Source organism: Hyla sarda, chromosome 1, assembly GCF_029499605.1.
Source record: "Hyla sarda isolate aHylSar1 chromosome 1, aHylSar1.hap1, whole genome shotgun sequence".
Taxonomy (NCBI): Eukaryota; Metazoa; Chordata; class Amphibia; order Anura; family Hylidae; genus Hyla; species Hyla sarda.
Window position 1 is genome coordinate 96,288,510 of NC_079189.1, and position 21,007 is coordinate 96,309,516.

Consider the following 21,007-nt stretch of genomic DNA (forward strand, 5'->3'; position numbering starts at 1 on the left):
ACACTAGGCATAACAAAAAAAGGTCAGCTCCTCCCACCAGGATATATCCCACCTACTGACTTAGAGACACTCAGTTTTTAGCTTAGTGTCCTAGGAAGCAACATAGGTCTGGGTTTCTCCAGACCTGGTCTATTTTATAATTTTCTAGTGTTAGAGTTTAGATTTTTTTCTCCTTTTTAGTTTTTCTAGGTAGGGGTGACAGGAGCATGGCGCTGCCTGATTTCCCCACATGCGACTGAAGGGCACGGTCCCTAGAGTATGGTCCGTTAACCCTTCCTCGCCAATGACCAGCACTAGGTTGTACCTTGGGTCCGGATCACCTATTGCCTCTGTTCGCCCCGCTTATTGAAGCCTGGCATGATGCAGTTGGCCTAGACTGGTGAAGACTTCTGGGGAGAAGACTTCTAGGGAGGTAAGTATACCTCCACAGTTAGGTAAGTATGCTCCTTCTCCCCCCGGCACCCCCACCCCACCTCATCCCCACCCTGGGGCCCCTCAGGGGTTAATGATGGGACTACCGTTTATTAAAACTTGTGTGGAGAGGTCTTTTTTTGTGGGGCCTGCGGCAGTTGCGAGAGGGGGCACTTTAGGGGCCTGCGGCAGTTTTCAACAGTTAGTGCCAACATGTGGCCGCTACTGCGGCATGTTTGTATCTTCCGGCAGCCGTCCCCACACTTGGGAGACCGCTGACGGCTTTCTCCTACCTCCGGGTGACATTGCGGGTGTCCGGTCTGGGACCTGCCCGCTACTTAGTCCGCGGCTGTAGTATCTCCGGCAGCCGTCCCCACAGTTGGGAGACCACTGCCGGCTTCTCCTACCTCCGGGCGGCATTTCAGAGCGTCTGGCCCGGGGCCATGCCGCTACTTTAGTCCGAGGCTTTGGCCTGGTCCTGGCGCGTAGCCCCGCCTCTTAATTTTGCGCTTACTGCACGTTCAATTGAGCACAGTGCACGCACGGGAGGGCATGTTCTGCATATCCTGAGGGCCTCTTGGGCGGTCTTTAACAGGGCTTCGGCCCTACAGGTGTGTAAGGTGGCCACTTGGTCTTCGGTGCACACCTTCACCAAGTTTTACCAAGTGCACACTTCTGCATCCGCCGACGCCTGTTTGGGGCGTAAGGTTTTGCAGGCAGCGGTGGCTCTGCCGTCCGCTTAATTCCAGGTTGCATTGTTTTCCCGCCCCGGGGACTGCTTTGGTACGTCCCACGGTTCCTGTGTCCCCCAATGGAGCTGAATGAGAAAAGGAGATTTTTTACACTTACCGTAAAATCTTTTTCTCAGAAGCTCCATTGGGGGACACAACTCCCACCCAGTGTTTTAGTTGTGGTCTGAGAGTCGGTCACCTGTCAGTCTGTTGGTTCATGTGTTTTGACTGGGCTCCCTCCGGACTCTGTACTTTTTCGGTTCCTCCTATTGCTTTGGGACTAAAACTGAGTGTCTCTAAGGCAGTAGGTGGGATATATCCTGCTGGGAGGAGCCGACCTTTTTTTGTCATGCCTAGTGTCAGCTTCCTAGTGGCAGCAAGATATACCCATGGTTCCTGTGTCCCCCAATGGAGCTTCTGAGAAAAAGATTTTATGGTAAGTGTAAAAAATCTCCTTTTTGTTATTTGTACACTTGCTCTGTGCTGAACAGCTCAAATCCACCCTATTTTCTGTGGAAACCTTAGCAAATATGTTGGGATTTTTCAAAAATGACCATGCCCCTTTTCCCTGACAGTCACGCCCCTTTTTCAAGTTTTCTAAAATGGAGAGTTGGTCGGGTTTACAATGGTAAATCAGGGCTAATGTGTACATAGGTCAGTTTTTTCAAACCAGGGTGCCTCCAGCTGTTGCTAACCTATAACTCCCACAATGCCTGGACAGCTACAATTGACAGTGTATATATACTTTCAGCATCCAAATATAGCACCCATAGGACATAATATACGTACATTGTAGCATTTAACATATCTCACCTGATGCTGATATGTTTGAGATGAAGTCCCCCACTATCTCAGACTCAAGCATGTCCGCATCAAGGGAGATATGAACCTGTATGTTTAATGCTATGATGCATTTGTGATAGCCTTGGGGGCGTGGGGTATGGGGAGTGTAGCTGTGCAGTAATTAAAGGGTGCTTGTTAACCCTTGCTATTCGCGATGCCAGGGTGTGGGTTCCTCAATAACGTTTTTCCTACCGCCACCCTTCCCAAGAGCGATAGGGAGGTAGATAAGAAGAATAGATTGTCCACAACCGGAGAGTTTCTGAAACAGCATTAACTTTTACTGAAGGTTTTCTGAAAGCTTCAATAACATAACAGTCTCTAAGCATAATAACAGCTTTCCTTGGAGATTGGCAAAGGTTGGGACTTTAGCATTAAGAGTCTTTTTAGTATATTGCGTTGCTCCACTGGATTTAGGGGTTAGTTGCGGTCCAGTAGTCACGCTAGCATTAGCGGGGATTTAGATGTGAACTCACGGTTTTGGTTCAGCTGAGGTGGCAGGTTTTTGAGGCCTAGTGTGTCTTTGAAAGTTGCGTAGCACCATCCTGTTAGTTCGGCATCCACGAGAGCAGCAACCCAAGAGAGCGATAATTGGACGCAGCTCCCTTATATGGGCATGGGCTGGACTAATGCTAATTGGTCCATATTGATGTCAATCACCATTACAGAGATTTGTGGGTAACACGTGACCAAAGGACCTCCTAAGGTCCTACAACATACCATAGAGGTTACTATCATGGTCACATGACCGAAGGTCCTGCGACGCTGAACAAGGTAAGCACTATACATTACTATAAAATATATATAATTATTAAATATATACATATATTAGCATTAGAGATAGACTTGAAGAGAGACAACTAGGGGCTGTCCCAACTGAGGAACCCTAGCTGAACGTAGTTAACCTGACTTTGGGGAACTCTACACTAGGTACGGTTTGCAATACGGTACCGGGACACCACAATGGTATCTATTTCCATTTACATTATTGGGAGTTGTGAGTGGCTAAAGTTTCCTGCTGTTTATTCAGACAGGTGTAATGTGTCAGTACAGGAATGCAGGTTAGATTATAATCGCTCTTTCTCCAGATAGTGGCAGCAATGAATGCCTAGTAATGAGTGATAACGGCTCTTACAATGGATAATCAATACTCCAGAATAAATATGAAGCTTTCATCCTACCTGTCGAAGAATTTCAGGACTCCTTTGTATCGGGGGCACAGATAACAAACTCTTCAAGTTTTCAAAATCCTTTTTCTAAAATAATAATTAAAAACAAACAAATAACTCAATAAAATGAGTAGCTGGATTGTATTATTTCCCCCATGGCATAGAATTTATACAGAACATAGACTATATAGCAGTGGTCTCCAACCTGCGGACCTCCAGATGTTGCAAAACTACAACTCCCAGCATGCCCGGACAGCCTTTGGCTGTCCGGGCATGCTGGGAGTTGTAGTTTTGCAACATCTGGAGGTCCGCAGGTTGGAGACCACTGCTATATAGTATATTCATTACACAAGTGTATATTTCAGGACTTTAAACAGCTCAGAGCACATATGATAATAGAGAGGATGAACTTTTTTAAAGAGTACATGCACTTAAAGGGGTACTCCAGTGAAAAACTTTTTTTTTAAATCAACTGGTGCCAGAAAGTTAAAAAGATTTGTAAATTACTTCTATTAAAAAATCTTAATCCTTCCTGTACTTATTAGCTGCTGAATACTAGAGCGGAATTTTTTTTCTTTTTGAAACACAGAGCTCTCTGCTTACATCATGAGCACAGTGCTCTCTGCTGACATCTCTGTCTATTTTAAAATGGACAGAGATGTCAGCAGAGAGCACTGTGCTCGTGATGTCAGCAGACAGCTCTGTGTTTCAAACGGAAAAGAATTTCCACTGTAGTATTCAGCAGCTAATAAGTACAGGAAGGATTACGATTTTTTAATAGAAGTAATTTACAAATTTGTTTAACTTTCTGGCACCAGTTGATTTAAAAAATAATTATAATAATTTCACCGGAGTACCCCTTTAACTGTGTGAGTTTACACCCAGACTGATCACAAGCTTGGAGAAGTGTGGGCTCAGCATGTTCTCTGCCGACTCTATGGGGCCATCCTGGTTTCATAAACAAAGAGGGGCATTCTTCTACGCGCTCATTCTAGCGATCAGTCGCTTTCTAAACACTCAGACCCCAAACAATAAAAACTTTTGACATTTCTTTAGGACATGTCAACAAGTTGTTTTTCTTGATGACAGGTACACTTTAAAATATAACATAATAGTATATTCTGTGCAAGAATGAAGTGCATAGATGGGTACAGATCAATGGGGTGAGCTAAGCTTTTCACCTTTGATGCTGCTGACCCTTCCTATTTGCAAACAGGCAGTATTTCATCCTGCCTCTCCATGTACCTGTCAGCCTTCCTCACCTCTAAATTGCTCCTTGAGCAGCAAAAAGGCTAAAATTGTCCCTAGGTGTCACAGGAGGTCACACTGGTCCATCAGCTGTGGTAAGTGATATGATGAGTCAATGTTAAAACAATGGAGGGGGAAGCGGCGCATGCGCGCGGCTCGCTGAGAAGGACATGTTCCCCGTGAGCTCCGCGCCACCTGCCGAGATTAAGCCATAATCAGCGCTGTTTTTACGGCTCCACAGCAGCATCGCACACTCTTAAGGTGGGCTAAACTTGCGGGAGAAGAGCCGGACAGGAGACTCGCAAAAGTCCTTATCCCAAACTATACCTGAAATTTTTTCGCTCGGGGCGAAGATCCAATATGGCGCCGACTCCCTCGCGCGCCTCCAGCCCTGCTGCTCCTGAGGAGGAGGACATAGTGGACGAGTCCCCAGTACCAGACCTACCGGCTGACCCTATGAACCCGGCTGAATTATACCGCTCCATCCAAGCGATGTTTAAGACAGAACTTTCAAAGGCCGTGGCAGACCTCTCCAAACAGGTGGGCGACCTAGGCAGCAGAGTTTCCGACATGGAACTAAGGGCCGATGACTTAGCTGACGCTATAGAGGCTAACAAAGGTCTCCTCTCTGAGCATAATGATAAGTTTGATATCCTGAAACTAAAATTGGAAGATCTTGAAAATAGATCCAGACGAGCAAACATTCGCTTTCGCGGACTACCGGAAGCAGTAACCGACTTAAACACTGCGACTCTGACGTTGTTCACTGCTCTACTACCACAAACTGACCGGACCTACCTCCGCATGGACCGGATCCACAGAGCACTGGGTCGCCCTAAAAATCCTGACGTACCGAGAGATGTAGTACTCCGTATGCACTATCCTGACATGAGGGACAAAATCCTTCAAGCAGCCCGCAATGTCTCTCCCTTACCCGGCATGCCGTCCTCGGTCCATCTTTATGCGGACCTGGCTCCGTCCACACTTGAAAGAAGACGGAACATGAGACCGGTCACCCTGGCTCTCCAAAAGGCCCAGATCAAGTACCGATGGGGATTCCCCTTTTCACTGCAGTTCCAGATTCGTTCCCGCTCCTATGTGGTCCGCAATCCCTCGGAAGCCATGGAAATTCTTCATCGTGAGGACATTCCATATGATGAACATGCTCCATTACCCTCACGCTCTCCGACCCTCAAAAGGATGTGGCAAAGAGCCGAAGTTCCCCACAAGCGCCAAAGATCTCAACCTCACAAGCCTGGCTGAATAGCCTATTTTTCTTTATTATTTTATTTTTCTCTTGCCGCAGGCCATGTGTTATATCTCTGCCTAACCTTTATTCTTACAGGTGGAGTCGGATTCCATGGACTCTAGTTCATCCGTTTTCCTTCTTATAATGACTGTTTTGTTATGCTGTACCTCCTTGCATTATGGAGGTCCTTTTGGAGTTTATAGTTATATATACTGGCTAATGATTGCTGTTTTTTTTTTTTTTTTTTTAAATTGCCCAGATGCATACCAGCATCTTTGCTCTTTACTCTCGGGTATTTGGGGTGCCTATCTCTAACCACCTTTTCGGCTTAGTGAGTCATTACCAGTACTCTTTCTTCCTTTCTCTTGCTTTCTACTTATGCTTCTCTTTACTCTGTTGCCGGTTCTTTTCCACCTCCCTCCTCCTAATTTCTACTTTATGTTACTACTCCTTTCTCCTCTAGATCTTCTCTTTATCTATTGCCCAACTGTGCTTACTGTGCTATTACATGCTGCTGCTGATGCTCTACCCTTAGGAATCTCGGTGGGGGTGGATGATCTTGTTGCCCCTTTCTCCTTCAGGAATGATAGAGATGGTGGGAAGGATAGTTATGATGGGGTTTTTTTTGTCCATCCTCTTCTGGTACTATTCCCTTGTTCTTGGTTTTCCTTGTTTGTTCCTCTCCCCCCCCTCACCTGAAGTGTCCATTCTATTGTCTTTTCTTTTCCCCCTCTGCACTATCTTACCAACTGCAGTACACTTGAATTTTTCCGATTTTTCATCCTTACTGTTGTATGTCTTGGTCAACGAATGCTTTACTCAGCTCTATACCCTCACTCCTAATGTGTCGCATCTTATCCTATAACGTGAGGGGGTTCAACTCCCCGATTAAGAGGAAAAAGGCATTTATTGATTATCTCACACATGACCCAGATGTTATCAATCTCCAGGAATCTCATTTCACCACTAGTTCCTTTCCGAATTTCTTGCATAAGAATTACTCTCGCTTCTACGCTGCTTCATTTCAGACAAAAACGAGGGGGGTAGTGATATTATTGAAGAACTCTTTCCCTTTCACCCCCACAACCATACATGACGACCCCGAGGGTAGGTACCTCATTCTAGAGGGAATTTACCAAGAAAAAAAAATGTGTATTGTCAATTCCTATACCCCTAATGAAGAACCCCTTGCCTTTTTTGTAACCGTGGCGACCCTGTTACAGTCTCTTACCTATGACTATCTCATCTGGAGCGGAGATTTTAATATGGTCTTTAACGGTATATTAGACAGATCTGCCACCACCTCCTTCCGTCGCACGGGGGCCCAGCAGAGGCTTTTGCTGCAGACCTTTGCTGACCTTGAGTTGGTTGATACCTGGAGGGAACATAATTTACAACAGAGGGGGTATACATATTACTCCCCCTCACACAATCTCTATACACGTATAGATTGGATTTTAACTAACTCATGTACTCTTGCTCACTTACTTCATGCTCGCCATATTAATTGTGTTTGGTCTGACCATGATCTTGTTCTTTCTGAATTTAACATAGGTACTCGCTGTTCCACACCTTTCTCATGGAGACTCAACGAGTCACTGCTATGCCGACCACATGTACGTACCCAACTTGAATCCGACCTCTCTGACTACTTCTCTTATAATTCCTCTTCTTTTACTGAACCGGGGTGGGTCTGGATGGCACACAAGGCCTATATGAGAGGTAGGATTATCTCTCTGGCTTCCCGTCTCAAACGGGAACGCCTAAAAGCTCAGACCATGCTTGAAAATAAGCTGGCCAGGCTATCCATTGCACATCAGCTTAATCCTTCCATGTATTTATTACAGGCCATACGCATCACTAAATTACAGCTAGACACTGTTCTATCTGAACGCACAGAGAAAGCCCTGCGCTGGACAAAAACTACTTACTATAAATGGGCAAATAAACCAGACCGCCTCCTAGCATCCATGTTACGAAATAGACAGAGAATTAATAAAGTGCATAGCATACAACTAAAACCTGGGGTGCCCACCTCAGACGCATCCCGTATATACTCGGTTTTTCATTCCTTCTATTCCTCCTTATATAATACTGGCCGCTCTTCTCCTTCACAGTCTGACATCTCTACATTCCTATCCTCGATTCCCCTCCCTACACTTACCTCCACCGCTAGAGACTCCCTTAACTCCCCTATCACGGCTGAGGAGGGGGATGCTGCGATCTCCGATTTGAAGCTGGGTAAGGCCCCAGGACCTGATGGCTTCTCCGCCCTCTATTATAAGAAATTTGCTTCTATCTTAATTCCCCACATCACTGCCTATTGCAATAAATTATTATCCGGTACCCCTATGCCACCTGAATTTCTGCAAGCGTCCATAGTAGTTATTCCCAAACCCAATAAGGACCCACTACTACCCTCTAACTATAGACCCATTTCGCTTATTAACTTAGATGCTAAACTGTTTACGTCCATATTAGCGCACCGCCTCAATCGATTGTTACCTAACCTAATACATAATGATCAAGTAGGCTTAATCCCGGGCAGACAGGCCCCAGACAACATACGAAAAGTGCTCTCCATCATCCAATGGGCCTCAGTACATAATACTCCTCTGGCACTCCTAGGCCTCGACATAGAAAAGGCTTTTGACACGGTATCTTGGCCATATTTGTTTGGGGTTCTGTCTGCCATGGGATTTTCTGGACCCTTTGTACAAGCTATTCATACTCTCTATTCTAACCCTGTAGCATACCTCAAACTCCCATCTTCCACCCGTCTCCCATTTCTATTTTGAGGGGTACTCGCCAGGGTTGTCCCCTGTCCCCGGCACTTTTTGCTCTGGTCATGGAACCCCTGGCGAGCCTAATTCGTTCCCACCCAGATATTACCGGAGTTTCTATAGGTTCTTCACAGTATAAAACCAATTTATTTGCTGATGACCTGTTACTTACCTTAACTAACCCCCTGATTTCCCTTCCTAATCTATTCCCCTTACTCGATCGCTTCTCGACAATATCGGGCCTGGTAATCAATAGGTCCAAGTCGGAGATCCTTTTATGTAATTCACCTTCTCGGCTGTGTACTTCTATATCTACTAACTTTCAATTACGTCCCTCTTCTTCCTTCCTTCCATACTTAGGAATCGCGCTGCCTTCTTCTTTATCACAGTTGTATAAACTTAACTACCCCTCTCTTTACAAATCTATTCGGGAGGACCTGGCCAGATGGAACCTTCCCCACATCTCATGGCTTGGACGTCTCCACTCCATAAAGATGATGGTATTACCTAGACTTCTCTACCTCTTTAGGACTTTACCTATCCCAGTCCGCATGACGGACCTTAGGAGGTTACAGAGAGATGTTTTTGAGTTCATCTGGCGGGGTCTTAAACCCAGAATCCCTCGAAGTGTCATGTACTACCACAAAAGACTGGGTGGGCTCTCTGTACCTAACTTCATACACTACTATCACTCTGCTCGTCTGGCTCAACTAGTCCTTTGTAACTCTCCATCGGACTCTCCCCGTTGGGTTACGCTAGAAAATGAGTTGCTTTCTCCATATACCTTACAATCTCTCATGTGGTCTACTGCTTCAGTCTCCTCTTATGTTCCTTCCTCAGCTATCCTATCCCTCTATTCTCTTCTCCTCTGGCGGTCGGTGCGCTTTAAGTACAAGCTGCAATCTCCAGTTTCTCCTACAACCCCCCTACTTGCTAACCCTTCCTTTCCTCCTGGTCTACAGAGGTCGGATTTTTCTTGGTGGCTTTCTCACAAACTCTACTTACTCCACCACTTCCTTGTACGTAAACGATTGACTACCCAATCAGAATTCATCAGCAGGTATAACCCACCTCCTGAGGAAATGTTCAGAGTCTCCCAAATCTTCTCCTTCTGGCGCTCCTTAAATACTACTTCATGTGCCATAGAGAACTCCTTCTATGAAACCACGGCTATATACTCACCATTACGCACGGGGACTCTTTCCCTTATTTATTTGGTTCTAAACCGTCCTCCCGGGGACACGAAGTTATTGTTTATGCCTCAATGGGAGGATGATTTCCAAATTACCTTATCATTACCGCAATGGCATGAATGCTGTGTGCAGTTGAGCAGAGGTAGTTGGCAGACCTCCCTATCAGAAACTGCTCTAAAAATACTTCATAGGACCTATTGTGTTCCCTCCAGGTTGCACGCCATTTACCCATCTGTCTCCCCTCTGTGCTTTAGAGGATGTCAGGATACAGATGATATGTTGCATATTTGGTGGTCTTGCCAGTATGTTACCGCATTTTGGCACCGGGTTGGGGACCTGATTTTTTCTGTCTTACATGTCTCCTGCCCACGAAATCCGGCTATTTTCCTGTTGGGCCACAGACCTCGGGCCTTACCTGGTGCCAAATTTAGACTATTACAATTTATTCTTCTGGCAGCGAGAATTCATATTGCTTCCAAATGGAAAACATCTGTGCTGTCCATATCGATGGTCATAACAAAAATTAATGATATTATGTTATCAGAACGTTTGAATGCTATCAGGGGGGATGAGATGTTGCTCTTTAACAAAGTATGGGATCCCTGGATAAACTCCCCTCATGGTATGGATATCTCTTACTATATCTCATTGTAATGGGTCTTATATGTATGATTTTACTCTGATGCCATCTTCTCACCATCGCCTGTTTGTTTCCCCCCACTTCTGGAATGGTTGACCTTTCTAGTTGTGTGCTCCGAACTACTATGTACTGAGCTTATATGTACCTGACCCTTCCTCCCCCCCCCCTACCCTTCCCTTCCTGGTTCCTCCCCCTTTCCCCTTTTGGATTTTGGTTCATGTTGACCTATATATCGCATTAATCCTTTGTTATTGCACTAGTTCTGTTACTTTGCAAATGCTGTACTGTATGATGTGAAACATTCTTAAGCCTCAATAAATTTACTCCGTTTGATACTAAAACAATGGAGGGAATTTACTAAAACTGTCTCATGCTAAGACAGTGACAGACGGGAGGGATTTAGTAAGACAAGTGTTTTAATAAATCCAATGCATCTAAGCCTCAGAAATCTATGTCAGCTCGGAGCTAACGTAGATTTCAACTACTATTTAAGCTGGTAAGCAGGCCTGAATTTTAGTTAGTTTGATGTGTGGAAAGGCCAAGCCCGCTTCTGGTGAAGCCACACCCTATTTGGGCTTCGGCATGTATGGCACAGGGTGACAAAAAAATTGCTAAACTTTTGCACAAATTGGTGCAAAAACTTAAAGGGGTATTCCAGGAAAAAACTTTTTTTTATATATCAAGTGGCTCCAGAAAGTTAAACAGATTTGTAAATTACTTCTATTAAAAAATCTTAATCCTTTCAGTACTTATGATCTTCTGAAGTTAAGGTTGTTCTTTTCTGTCTAAGTCCTCTCTGATGACACCTGTCTCGGGAAACGCCCAGTTTAGAAGCAAATCCCCATAGCAAAGCTCTTCTAAACTGGGCGGTTCCCGAGACACATGTCATCAGAGAGCACTTAGACAGAAAAGAACAACCTCAACTTCAGAAACTCATAAGTACTGAAAGGATTAAGATTTTTTAATAGAAGTAATTTACAAATCTGTTTAACTTTCTGGAGCCAGTTGATATATATAAAAAGTTTTTTTTCTGGATAACCCGTTTAAGAGATTTTGCCACACTGTGCCAGACACAAACTTTCAGAACTTCTTTCCATAGACTTCAAATACGCTTTTGTAGACTGTCTAGCCTAAGTTAGCATTACCGAGTTTTGGTTTGCACTAATTATTAGTTTACTTACTTCAGTTAATGTGCCAAAAATGGCACATATTTTTTGGTGCACTGTGCTGAATTTTAAGCCAAGCCCTTAAAGGGGTTATGCAAGAAAAAACTTTTTATATATATATATATATATATATATATATATATATATATATATATATCAACTGGCTCCAGATTTGTAAATTACTTCTATTAAAAAATCTTAATCCTTTCAGTATTTATGAGCTGCTGAAGTTGAGTTGTTCTTTTCTGTTTAACCCCTTAAGGACTCAGGGTTTTTCCGTTTTTGCACTTTCGTTTTTTCCTCCTTACCTTTTAAAAATCATAACCCTTTCAATTTTCCACCTAAAAATCCATATTATGGCTTATTTTTTGCGTCGCCAATTCTACTTTGCAGTGACATTAGTCATTTTACCCAAAAATGCACGGTGAAACGGAAAAAAAAATAATTGTGCGACAAAATCGGGAAAAAAAATGCCATTTTGCAATTTTGGGGGCTTCCGTTTCTACGCAGTGCATATTTCGGTAAAAATTACACCTTATCATTATTCTGTAGGTCCATACGGTAAAAATGATACCCTACTTATATAGGTTTGATTTTGTCGCACTTCTAGAAAAAATCATAACTATATGCAGGAAAATTTATATGTTTAAAAATGTCATCTTCTGACCCCTATAACTTTTTTATTTTTCCACGTACAGGGCAGTATGAGGACTCATTTTTTGCGCTGTGATCTGAAGTTTTTATCGGTATGATTTTTGTTTTGATCGGACATTTTGATAACTTTTTATTCATTTTTTAATGGTATAAAAAGTGACCAAAATACGCTTTTTTGTACTTTGGAATTTTTTTGCGCGTACGCCATTGACCGTACAGCTTAATTAATGATATATTTTTATAGTTCGGACATTTACGCACGCGGTGATACCACATATGTTTATTTTTTATTTTTTTTACACTGTTTTATTTTTTTTATGGGAAAAGGGGGGTGATTCAAACTTTTCTTAGGGAAGGGGTTAAATGACCTTTATTAACACTTTTTTTTTTACATTTTTTTTGCAGTGTTATAGGTCCCATAGGCGCGGCGCGATTCCGCTTCATATCGCGGGAGCCGTCGCAGGACGTAAATATACGTCCTGCGTCGTTAAGGGGTTAAGTGCTCTCTGATGACACCTGTCTCGGGAACTGTCCAGAGTAGAAGCAAATTCCCATAGCAAACCTCTTCTACTCTCTGCAGTTCCCAAGACAAGCAGAGATGTCAGCAGAGAGCACTGTTGCCAGACAGAAAAGAACAACTCAAATTCAGCAGCTGATAATTATTAGAAGGATTAAGATTTTTTAATAGAAGTAATTTACAAATCTGTTTAACTTTCTGGAGCCAGTTGATATATAAAACATTTTTTTTCCTGGAATACCCCTTTAATGCCTATAACCTACTTTGCAGGTAGGTCACACCAATGTCCATAGAGACAGATTTTCCAGTTGTTTTTGGCACACACAACATAATAAAAGGTTTTAAACTATGGCGCAGGTGGTGTCAAAATTCTGGCGTATGAGCCATAGCAAATGTGGGTCGCTGTTTTTTTTTTTTACAAGCAGCAATGCCTTAAAGTAAAACATGATTCAATAGTATCAAGGCATTTGTTACTAAATCGTGCCACCTTCATATACTCTAATATTCTTTACATATACTCTCATATACTTTACCATATTGTTTTTTGAGAAGCTGCTGATATTAAAGAGCAAATCTCTCCTACTGTGTATCTGCATCTGAAGGTGGAAGAGCGCCCATTCTAGCACACTGTTTCTTCCAATATATCTGCAAAAAAACCATGAAAAATAGCATCAATACCGTCCACAAATAAAGCACACAGCTATTTTTATTTACCGTATTTTTCACCGTATAAGACGCACTTTTTCTTCCCCAAAACTGGGGGGGAAAAGTCGTGCGTCTTATACGGCGAATACACCCCTATCGCGGCGGTCCCTGCGGCCATCATCGGCCGGGACCTGCGGCTAATGCAGTACATCACCGATCGCGGTGATGCCCTGTATTAACCCTTCAGACGCGTCGATCAAAGCTGACCGCCGCGTCTGAAGGGAAAGTGACACTAACCCGGCTGTTCAGTCGGGCTGTTCGGGACCGCCGCAATTTCACCGCTGCGGTCCCGAACAGCCCGACTGAATAGCCGGGTTAGTGCTTACAGGACACCGGGAGGGACCTTACCTGCCTCCTCGGTGTCTTCTCCGTTCAGGGATCCCTTGTATGGCTGGCGCTCTCCTTCCTCGTCATCACGTCGTCGCGTACGTGCGTCGGCGTGCGTAACGACGTGATGGCGGCGACGGAGAACGAGGATACCCGGCCGGCAGCAGAGAAGTTCCGGAGCGACGGGGACACGGCGACAGCGATGGAGCGACATCCAGGGCAGCGGTGACGGGTCCGGAGCGGCGGGGACATGTGAGTATTACCTCCTATGCAGTGGTCTTCAATCTGCGGACCTCCAGATGTTGCAAAACTACAACTCCCAGCATGCCCGGACAGCCAACGGCTGTCCGGGCATGCTGGGAGTTGTAGTTTTGCAACATCTGGAGGTCCGCAGGTTGAAGACCACTATTGGGTTCAAAATCTTTATTTTTTTAGATTTTGCACCTATAAATTGGGTGCGTCTTATACGCCGGTGCGTCCTATAGGGCGAAAAATACGGTATTACCAACACAAAGCCTATATTTTCCAAGCTGTGGATTTATGAACAAAGACAAGCCTGGTTTTCACTTGGCCAGAATCCAACGTTTATACAACAAGCAATGAAATAAAGAGATTGTATGGGATCTAATAGAGGTAGGTGCCCTTTCTTGTTCACATGGTCCCAGTGTGGATGTACAGGTTACACATAGGGTACATCTTTCTTTTACACTTTATATTAAAGAGAAGGGGAGAGTTCTATCAAAACCAGTATAAAGGAAGAGGGGGTGCAGTTGCCATAGCAACCAATCAGATCGCTTCTTTTATTTTTAAAGAGGCCTGTGAAAAATGAAAGAAGCGATCTGATTGGTTGCTATGGGCAACTACACTACTCTTCATCTACACAGGTTCTGATTAATTCCCCCCAACATGTTTGCGTATAGGTCCCCACCAAATGGCCAAATTTATGATTCAGACATACTGGAAAATTACCAATTTTGCACCTCACTACATAAATATTAACGGTATAATAAATTCCAACAAATGAGAACTAACCAGATAATCAAATATTCAAATCATTTTATAGGCATTTGCTTTTTTTATTGTCAGAAAAACAACAAGTTATCCCAATTACGGTTCACCTAAAGGCCCATTCACACTACATATTTTCCAAGCGGAATTTTGCTCAGAAATTATAGTGCAGCAGCCTTCCATTTTTTTCAATGGATTTCTGCTGCACCACGTTCCGCGGCAGAATTCTGGTTTTAAGACTCTGCCGAAAAAACAAACATGTCCATTATTTCTGCAGAATCTGCTCTGAAATGTATCGCCGTCTACTGAAATGGTGCATTTCCCAGTGGTCCTAGCACCGACATATTTTGACATCGCCCGTAACAGATGGAATCTCCATCCGGAATATCTCCAGGCGGTGATTACGTAGTGTGAATGAGCCCTGAAGCTTTGTGCTTCTTGTCTGGTATCCCATGTAGCTACACAATTATGACACATCTGTTAAAATACTACTAGGTTTAAATGGTTACTCCGGCGCTTAGACATCTTATCCCCTATCCAAATGAACGTGTTCGCTTCGGGTCTGATTACTGTCGATCACGGGGCCGAAGCATTGTGACGTCACAGCCCCGCCCCCGTGTGACGTCACGCTCCGCCCCCTCAATGCAAGCCTATGGGAGGGGGCGTGACAGCTGTGACGTCACAATGCTCCGGCCCCGTGATCGACAGTAATCAGACCCGGAGCGAACACGCTCCTTTGGATAGGGGATAAGATGTCTAAGCTCTGGAGTACCCCTTTAATAAAGAAATTCAGCTTTAAACTCCCATTACTCTAAGCATGAAGACGGATAAGGAGCTGAAACAATGCTGCTTTTTTTGCTGCTATAAAAAATCCTGGCATATTAGGTTCCAGAGTTGCGGCATTTAGATAAATAAGATCACGTTGCAGACAGTAACACACACATTAGCACATCTCTAGGTGACAGTACCTTTTCATGCTGAGCAGCATCCCACACACATGCTTGATATTGGTGGCCACCCGATAGAACCGACGGCATCCTCCCTGTAAAAATGCACTATATATATAATCTATATAATCATAATGATAAGAGTAGTTATTAATAATCATGTATTACCTTTTCATTAGTAAGGAGCACATTACTCATGCTGCAGCCTATACACCGTCCTGTGACAACAATGAGTTACTAACACAGCTGACTGCATGAGGAAATGTTTACCTACCTCAATGATTCTGTGGTATGTGTAGTCAGGGTGACATTGCTTACTAAATAAATGATATTTCCTGTAAGAACTGTTCTATAGAACTGCATATGAATGGTTGTGTCTGTTGTTGCTTTATATATTTAATTTATTATTTTTATAGAAACAGCAGTGGATCCAGGTGATCTCATCAATGGACGTGCTTTGATCGGCGCTCTCCTCTGTGGATCAGGAAAGTAAAATAAAAATACAAATAACCGCTCGGACACGGATAGCTTATAAAAGAACCAGGAAGATTTATTCTTCCAGCATGCAAGATATACAGAATGACGCGTTTCGAGGGGAGGGGACCCCCTCTTCATCAGGCTCTCTGATTGGGCTATCGGGATGACGCTTTATTTATATCCCCGAAATACCCGCGAAAGGATTAGTAAAAATAATAAAACATGGAAAAACATACAATTATCCTTAAAATACATTGATAAAAGTGACATTATATTCAGATCCAAGTCCATGGATTTGGAGGAATTAAAATGACTAAATATTACATGCGTCCGAGTATTGTGGGGAGCGTATCAGAGATTTACATACCTTCCCTGGATCGGGAAAAAGACTGCGGTCCTCGGCTGACAGATCGTTATCCAAGTGAGCGTGTTCACCAGGTCAGCGCTGAAGGCACCCAGCTCCCGGAACAGGACCGTGCATAAGGACCTCTGGCCAAAATCACAATGGGAGACCGACACCCACCAGTCCCGCTGATGCAGGCTCCCATCAAGATGCCGCCATCAGAGGAACATGCCAATGCCCGGAAGATGGCACCGCGCCGCCGACAGACACACCAAAAAACAGGACAAAGAAATGCCTCTCCAGAGGTACAGACAGTGGTAAGCCCATACAATGGATATATACAACATAACCGTAGATGAAATATCCCACTCCTAAATAGCAACATTGTCTGACAAATATCAATAAATAACAACATAATAGCAGGGCACAGAGAGTGAGTTCCTAATTAGTATCTCCATTTTATATGGACAATATATACACCTGGATGCAAAAAAATTAAGTAATCAAAAAAAGGGAAAGTACAGATGAGGATGTTTTCTTAAAAAAAAGGAATCCCTAACCTTGGTATATGTGATAACATCTATATTTATTTATTAGTTTATTTATTTATTATTCCCACTAGGTAATTAATTCCACTGCCTCATTAAGTCCATGAGGCTGTAACGTCTGGAGATTATAAATCCAGTACATCTCTTTCCGTACTAAGGCTTCAAACCCATTTTTCCTTTCAGATGGAACATGTTCTATAGGGGTTATAGATATATTACTCATGTCTCCATCATGGGCTGGAAAAACATTTTCGATTGTGACATATAGTTTGACAGCAAAGACATCTGGATTTTTAACATTTGTAAACACCTAATATTTCATGTATTTTTTTTTTCTACAAGTGGATTCACTCTGATTTTTCAAATTACTAGGGGCTATCATGCCCTTTATCGTAGGTGCTCGCCTGAAAGTAAGTCCAGGGTTTTTTGGAAGAATTTTTCCCAAATAAGGATCACTGACCAACAGGTCCCAATGTTTTTTTAGGATTTTTTGTTATCTCTGTTTGCCCCGCTGATGTAGTGACAAAATTGCATCTATTTGTTTCTTCGATGTTTTTCTTCTTTTCTTTCTTTCTCAGATATGATGTCCCTGGGTCCGATTTTTCCAAGCATTCTTCCTGGGTAAGTATACATGTTCTTTTGTATGCGTTGTTAATCAAATCCTTCGGATAACCTTTGGCTACAAATCTGGATTTCAAAATATTCGATTGTTCAGAAAAGGTATTTATTATTTTATGATAGACACTTTTTACATTTTCCCCTTATTATTCTCCTTTTTTATGTTGTCTGTGAGAAAGGAATTCCTGAAGCTCCTGGGCACAATGCAAGATCTGCAACAGTCCCTTTAACTGTCCTACCTCAATAATAGTACTGGTGTCTTGCAAAGTAGCAAAATGGCCCTTGTCCCACCTAAAATCATGGTTTTGGAGTGACTGAAACAGCTGACCCCCCTTCCCATAGGAGCGCCTCTGGAATTGATAGCAAATTAAAGGGGTATTCCAGGATCCTTTTTTATTTGACTATGCTAAAGGGGCTGTAAAGTTAGTGTAATATAGTGTCTGTACCTGATAGTTATCACGCCCCCTCACGTAGGCTTGCATTGAGGGGCGGAGCGTGACGTCACACGGGGCGGAGGCGTGACGTCACACACCGCTGGCCCTGCGGTCGCCGATAATCAGTCCCGGAGCGAACACGCTCCAGGCACTGTTTACAAACGGGGTGCCGCGTGCATGATCCCGGAGGTCCCCAGCGGCAGGACTCCCGCGATCAGGCATCTTGAATAGGGGATAAGATGTTTAAGCACCGGAGTACCCCTTTAAGGACATTTTCTAATCATTTTAGTCAGAACACTTACCAATCATTACTCTCAGGTTGGGTGATCTTGTTGGCTTCTCCCAACCGGGCCTTGATTATGAGATCCCTTCCTATACCCAAACAGAGAGAGCTCTATAAATCAAGGCTTTGGAGGTAGGGAGAACCTGTTGGAGCTCAATGTGAGGGCAGCATGAAAGTGCTACCAAAAAGGACTTGGGAGTATTGGTGGACAGTAAGCTCAACTTTAGTGCCCAGTGCCAGGCAGCTGCTGTCAAGGCTAATTAAGTCATGGGATGTATCAGAGAGGCATAGAGGCAGCCAAGATAATTAATGGTATGGGAGGATTACAGGACCAAGACAGGTTATTTAGTTTGGACAAAAGACATCTTAGGGGCGATCTGATCACAATGTACAAATACACTGCTCACAAAAATAAAGGGAACACCTAAATAACACAATGTAACTCCAAGTCAATCACACTTCTGTGATGGTTCTGCAGGTGGTGACCACAGACCACTTCTAAGTTTCTATGCTTCCTGGCTGATGTTTAGATCACTTTTGAATGCTGGCGGTGCTTTCACTCTAGTGGTAGCATGAGAAGGAGTATACAACCCACACAAGCGGCTCAGGTAGTGCAGCTAATCCAGGATGGCACATCAATGCAAGCTGTGGCAAGAAGGTTTTCTGTGTCTGTCAGCGTAGTGTGCAGAGCATGGAGGCGCTACCAGGAGACAGGCCAGTACATCAGGAGATGTGGAGGAGGCCATAGGAGGGCAACAACCCAGCAGCAGGACCGCTACCTCCGCCTTTATGCAAGGAGGAGCAGGAGGAGCACTGCCAGAGCCCTGCAAAATTATCTTCAGCAGGCCACAAATGTGCATGTGTCTACTCAAACGGTTAGAAACAGACTCCATGAGGATGGTATGAGGGCCCAACATTCACAGGTGGGGGTTCTGCTTACAGCCCAATGCCGTGCAGGACATTTGGCATTTGCCAGTGAACACCAAGATTGGCAAATTCGACACTGGCACCCTGTGCTCTTCACAGATGAAAGCAGGTTCACACTGAGCACTGGAAATGCTGTGGAGAACAATCTGCTCCCTGAAACATCCTCTAGCATGACCGGTTTGGCGGGGGGTAAGTAATGGTGTGGGGTGGCATTTCTTTGGGGGGCCGCACAGCCCTCCATGTGCTTGACAGAGGTAGCCTGACTGCCATTAGGTACCAAGAGGAGATCCTCAGACCCCTTGTGAGACATTACATCAAAGTGGGATCAGCCTGTAGTGTGGTTTTCCACTTTGATTTTGAGTGTGACTCCATATCCAGACCTCCATGGGTTGATAAATTTGATTTCCATTGATAATTTTTGTGTGATTTTGTTGTCAGCACATCCAACTATGTAAAGACGAAAGTATTTCATACAATGAGTTCATTCATTCCGATCTAGGATGTGTTATCTTAGTGTTCCCTTTTTTTTTTATTTGAGCAGTGTATATGAATGGACAGCACAGAGATCTTTCTAGTTATCTTTATCTAGGCTGGTAACCATGACAAGGGGCATCCTCTACATCTAGAGAAAAGTAGGTTTCCCCATTATCACAGACAGGGATTCTTTACTGTAAGGGCTGTGAGACTACGGAACTCTCTGCCACACAATGTTATGATGTCTGGCTCAATAAATAAGTTCAAGAGGGCACTGGATTTTTTTTGAAAAATATAATATTTATAGTTATGGAGAATAAATTACATATTATATCATATTTTTTGGGCATAGAACATTGATTCAGAGATTTATTCTGATTGCCGTATTGGAGTCAGAAAGGAATTTTTCCTCTGTTCTGGGGCAATTGACATCCACCTCATGGAGGATTTTCCACTTCCTCTGGATCAACACAGTGGGGTTTAAGGTTAAACATGATGGATTCATTTTTCCACCTTATAAACTATGTGACTATGTAAGAAATGCACAATGGCATAGCAAAGTATTTGCATCCCCCAGATGTCCCCAGTTATTGCATATTCGTCACACTAAATAAAGCCTGCCATGTTCTCCCAAAAATGTAACTGACAGCATACCTTTAAGAGAAATTGCAGTCCAATCTGCTGGCAGCATGTTAGAGAGCAGGATGAATTAAGAAGACTGATTTATCCAAGTCATTATCCAGAAAATTAAGCCCATTTTTATGTATCCTATTAAGAAAATGTGAGTTAATAGAGGGGGTTTCTCTGTTAAGAATTGTCCTTTTTGTTTTTGGCCAGAGTGAAGAATAGCTACGAAGAGTGTCTCTAGGGCTAGGTTCACACTGCGGAATTTTCAGACGGAAAATCTGCGTCTAGAGATTATGAGTGCGGCGCTAGGACCGTGCGGACATTGCAGTCCCCAATAGACTGCAATGTGTTCCGCGAGTATATCCGCCTGAAGAATGAGCAACGCCATTCTTCAGGCGGATTTTCTGTTCACAAATTCCCCTACAAAAATTTGACCAACCAAATAATGAATGGGGGGGGGGGGGGGGGGGCTTCTGTCTCTTCCCAGACTGATAATGTTGGGGGACAGAAGGATCGACCATGTTGAATTTCATCTACCAATCCTTTTGTTCTCAGAGATAAGCCACCACCAGAAGAGTCTTAAACTTTTATTTAAAATCACATTTTTAAGTATGAAAGGGAGAAGGTTGTACATATAACCTAACTAACAAATAATAGACATTACAGATATTATAATAGAAGTTATTTC

The 21,007-nt window shown here is 43.6% G+C and overlaps 1 protein-coding gene across 3 annotated transcripts in view; it reads right to left on the bottom strand.

The window, feature by feature from the left end:
- The window catches only part of LOC130302034 (uncharacterized), a 147,347-nt gene extending 131,555 nt beyond the window's left edge, over positions 1 to 15,792 (bottom strand). For 2 of the 3 annotated variants that reach the window (XR_008852373.1, XM_056551663.1), the window contains exons 1-4: positions 15,757 to 15,792; positions 15,610 to 15,683; positions 13,135 to 13,246; positions 3,164 to 3,238 (exon numbers count right to left, since the gene is read on the bottom strand). Coding sequence is in view for 2 of the 3 variants with exons in the window: in XM_056551663.1 (XP_056407638.1) it covers positions 3,164 to 3,238; positions 13,135 to 13,246; positions 15,610 to 15,683; positions 15,757 to 15,786 (291 nt within the window). In the remaining variant the exon portion in view is untranslated. Of the gene's footprint in view, positions 1 to 3,163; positions 3,239 to 13,134; positions 13,247 to 15,150; positions 15,203 to 15,609; positions 15,684 to 15,756 lie in introns of those variants that run through there. The other variant, XM_056551664.1, reaches the window with a different exon arrangement.
- Between the last annotated feature and the right edge of the window lie 5,215 nt (positions 15,793 to 21,007).